The sequence below is a fragment of the Pteropus alecto genome, unplaced genomic scaffold (assembly GCF_000325575.1).
Source record: "Pteropus alecto unplaced genomic scaffold, ASM32557v1 scaffold206, whole genome shotgun sequence".
NCBI classification, from domain to species: Eukaryota; Metazoa; Chordata; class Mammalia; order Chiroptera; family Pteropodidae; genus Pteropus; species Pteropus alecto.
The window spans coordinates 4,433,157-4,437,187 of record NW_006438906.1 but is presented as its reverse complement, the minus strand read 5'-3'; the positions used below and the strand labels follow the sequence as shown (position 1 = coordinate 4,437,187).

General features: G+C 41.3%; 1 protein-coding gene across 1 annotated transcript in view; it reads right to left on the bottom strand.

Moving 5' to 3' along the window:
* The window catches only part of SLC28A3 (solute carrier family 28 member 3), a 45,362-nt gene that overhangs the window by 8,899 nt on the left and 32,432 nt on the right, over window positions 1–4,031 (bottom strand). Inside the window, exons 14-15 of the mRNA XM_015592623.1 lie at window positions 3,322–3,402; window positions 1,076–1,201 (exon numbers count right to left, since the gene is read on the bottom strand). Coding sequence (XP_015448109.1) covers window positions 1,076–1,201; window positions 3,322–3,402 — 207 coding nt within the window. The remainder of the gene's footprint in view (window positions 1–1,075; window positions 1,202–3,321; window positions 3,403–4,031) is intronic.

The window sequence follows — 4,031 nt, the reverse complement described above, 5'->3', positions numbered from 1 at the left end:
CTCTTTCCCCACCCCTTCCCAAACCTTACTGTTTCTCCATCCTTGTCCCTGTTTTCAGAATTCCAGAATCAGCACCTCTCCCTACTGCTATCTGGAGCTTGTCCAGCTGCTATTTCTGATGTCCCCTTGCCCCTTTTCTTCCTCCCTCTTCCTACTCATTGGCTCTCCGAGGCCCAGATGAAGTCTTGGAATGAAACTTGCCTATGTCGTAAGAATTCCTAATCACCTGGGTCACTTCTATCCTATTTCTCCACTAGGGGTTTGCCTCTATGTGTGGCTTGTAAGCTCTGTGCTTGGGGCATGTGCACCAGCTATCATGATGTTCTCCAGCCCCATACCATAGGCCACCAGCTCCCTAACTGGGATGCACATTGGAATCTGGGGATTTAAAATATATATTGATGCCTGGGTCTCATCCCAGGAGATTCTGGTTTAATTACTCTGAGATATGGGCCTGGGCATAAGGGTTTCTAAAAGCTCCAGGGTGATTCTAACGTGCAGTAAAGTTTGGGAACCGCTGCTGTAGGCCGGAGGTCAGAAAGCATTTACTGTAAAGGGCCAGGGAGCAAATATTTTTGACCTGTAGGACCACAACTATTCAACTCTAGCATAATAGCTGCCATAGAGAAACAAATGGGAGTAGCTAGTTTCCAAATAAACTTCAATTACAAAAAAAAAGGGAGTGATCTAGATTTGGCTCATGGGCCACAGTCTACTGACCCCTGGTCTAGATTACCTTTACTAATGTCAGTAATAGTTTTATTTATTTATTTTTAGACAATTTAAATTTTCAGCCAAAGTAACCTCATAACATGATTTCATTCTGTTATGGTTGGATATAATTCACCTTTAGGTGGCAGGGATCTGAATGAAGCCCCAAAGCTCCTTGGGGGTCACTCCACTCAAATGCCAAAGGAACTGTGACTAACTGTATAGAAAAAAGAACACTCTTTGGACCTCCTTACCCAGTAGCAATGGAAAAGGAAAAAAAAAAGAAAGAAAGAAAAAAAGAAATAACAAAAGTAAAGAAAGAAGAGATTATCCTTTCCATAAATTAACCCCCAAATATTCTTACCCCAAAAGAAATGTATGCGCCTAAGACACTTCCAGCAATGGTAGAGAACCCAGCAGTCATGATCGCGTGGAGTTCGGATCTGGTGATGTACGGTAAATACGGTCGGACCAGCAGTGGAGACTCGGACTGGAAACGAAGAACAAGATTAAATGTTCCCTTTCAAATTTGGGGAGTTTTTGCCAATCTACTCAAATTTCCATTCTCTAAAAGCAGTATTTCTAAGAGTGTACCTCAGACCAGCTCCATCAGCATCACATGGGAACTCCTTAGCCATGCAAATTCTCAGACTGACTGAATCGGAAACTCTGGGAGTAGGGCAAGCAATCCAGATGGTTCTGATGCATGCTAAAGTTTGAGGACCCATGCCATTGATGTCTGAGTCATTTAAACTCCAGGTCACTTTGCTTATGGTACAGAGCCATGTGTAAAGTTTGCAAAGCTTGCAAGGCCAAATGGCCCCAACCTATCCTAGGATTGAATTCTGGTGGCTGCGTGCGCTTTTATAAGGTGGGAACCTCATTGGCCAAGTAACTCCACCTAATGGCCTGGCCTTGAGAATTGTGATTCACAAGCCGCTGTGACTTTCCACTTTCCAGCTTCATTTGACAGACCCTAAACCACTTTGCTGACACCACAGGGAAATAGAGACACAAGTAGACACACACACACACACACACACACACACACACACACACACACACACAAAAGAGGGGCTGTGGCTATGCTCAGGAACTGTGTGTGTGTGTATGTGTGTATATATATATGTGTGTGTGTATGTGTGTGTATATAGATAGATAGATAGATAGATAGATAGATAGATAGATACTAGCAATAACAAGGACAGGGGCCCGCAAACCCTTTTCTCATTGAGAATCAGAGACCCTTCTCTTCCCCTTGGGTGGAAAGGACTTGGAGTGGGTGTAGTTGTAAACGCTTGAGGCCCATTAAGGAGGGCAGGCTGACTGCCTGTAGAGTGGGGCTCTCCATAAATAATAGCTGTATTTTTAGCATGTTAAGTATCAAATTGAGCACCATAGAAGCATGTGCGCAATTTTACAATTTTCCCCTCATTATTTTTAATTGTTTTGTAAAATTGAATGTGTTGAGCTTCAATTTATGGACTAAATAGGAACTCAGTACGTGAGCCCTCTCACCCTGCAGGTAGGAGTAATCAACTCAAGATGGTGCCCTAATTAGTCCTGAGAGACTTTATGACTGTAATTACAATAATCAACTCCTACGGAAGGAAGTATGGGCCCCATTTGAAAGACTATGCTCCAGGCTAGAAGCTGGGCTTACCAATAAGAAGGCTCAGCCTGCTTGGAGCAGTTGTAAGCCTAGGATCTGGGGCCATGTGTTTTTCTGGGTTACTTGGTTTTAGCTTCAAATCCAATTTCCTTCAGCAGCCATGCTAGCAAGCATTCACACTTGGTTTCCACGTGTGTGATGCCATTCTGCCTGAAGCTACACATCCCGAGTGAAGAGGGTGATCATTACTATTTCTTACTCAACTACACTTTAGGAATGCTGCTGTTTTGAGGGATATCCCCTGGCATTTTTTTTTTTTTTTTTTTTTTTACTTAAATGAACTTAAGGCAAAAGAACATTTATCTATGTGATGGGTCAAGGAAGTGAAAGGGCTTTTTTGCTCATCGGCAAAGACAAGACTGTTGCCCAGTTCAGACAGGTGTGAATGAGCTCAAGTATTTGTACAGCTTTATGGTTGTTGGTCAAAAGCCTTTCTTGATCTCTTTCATTACCATGATCATTATACTGTAGAATGAGAGGCTGCCTGTGCATGTTTGCAGCTGCAGTATAAATGGTCAACTCCATTTGAGTGGACAAGCTGCTAGCTTCTGAAAGGTGAGCCAGAGACCTCAACAGTTCAATAAATTCAGAAAAGATTTGTTCAGAATTTATAAATGAGAAGCCCAATGCTTTGATAAAATGAATCAATCATTTTTCCTCTCCATAAATTTTCAAAAACCCAAATCCCACGTTAGTGCACCTAGACTCTTGGAAGAGATCTCTCTCTCTCTCTTTTTTTCTCTCTCTTGCTCTCTCTCATTCTGACTTTTTCTCTCTCTCTGGATTCTAGATGTTATCAATACTGAGAGTTCCTTTTTTGACTCCCTTCCCCTACACTAAAAGAAGTAACACAAGTCAATTTTTTAAAAATTCCACTTTCTAAAAAGAGTATCCACTTCAGCAGGTGTTTTGTTTTATTTTTTGATATTACAACTTACCTGTCCAACAAATATATTGCCGGCAGCAACCACAGATTCAATAGGAGATGATCCCATAGTAACTAGCATTATCCATCCAATCTAAACATGAAAAGTCAATGAGAAACTATTTGTATACACAAAACCTCAAAGCAGGGATAAAAATCTTTAAACTGGAAGAAAATGCTGTGGCCTTCAACAATTGTTGGCAGGTAGTGATGGTGTTACATGTGAATATATCATATCTAGTCCATAGAGCAGACAGATCAAATCCTTCTATTTGAGTGGTGTGAGTCCTTGTCTATACTTTGAACATTATACAAATGACTTTCGATTGAAATATTGTAAACAGGTATGCAGGCTTTACTGAATACCAGGCATCGTTTTAAGCCCTTGACTTGCATTTTTTTCTCCTTTCATTCTGCTTACACATGAGCAAAGTAATTCTGAATGTTTAAATCAACAATTAGAAAATTATGGGCCTTGGCACTCTTGCTGAATCCTTCCTTCCTTCCTTCCTTCCTTACTTCCTTCCTTCCTTCTTTCCTTCCTTCCTCTGTCTCTCTGTCTCTTTGTCTCTGTCTCTCTCTCTGACTCTTTCTCTCTCTATCTCTCTTATTTATTTACAGGGATCAAAAGAGGGGCTGTGGCTATGCTCAGGAACTGTATGCACTGCCTTGTCCTTGTGTGCATTCAAACCATCTTATAACTTTCCTAGTTTTGATTTAACA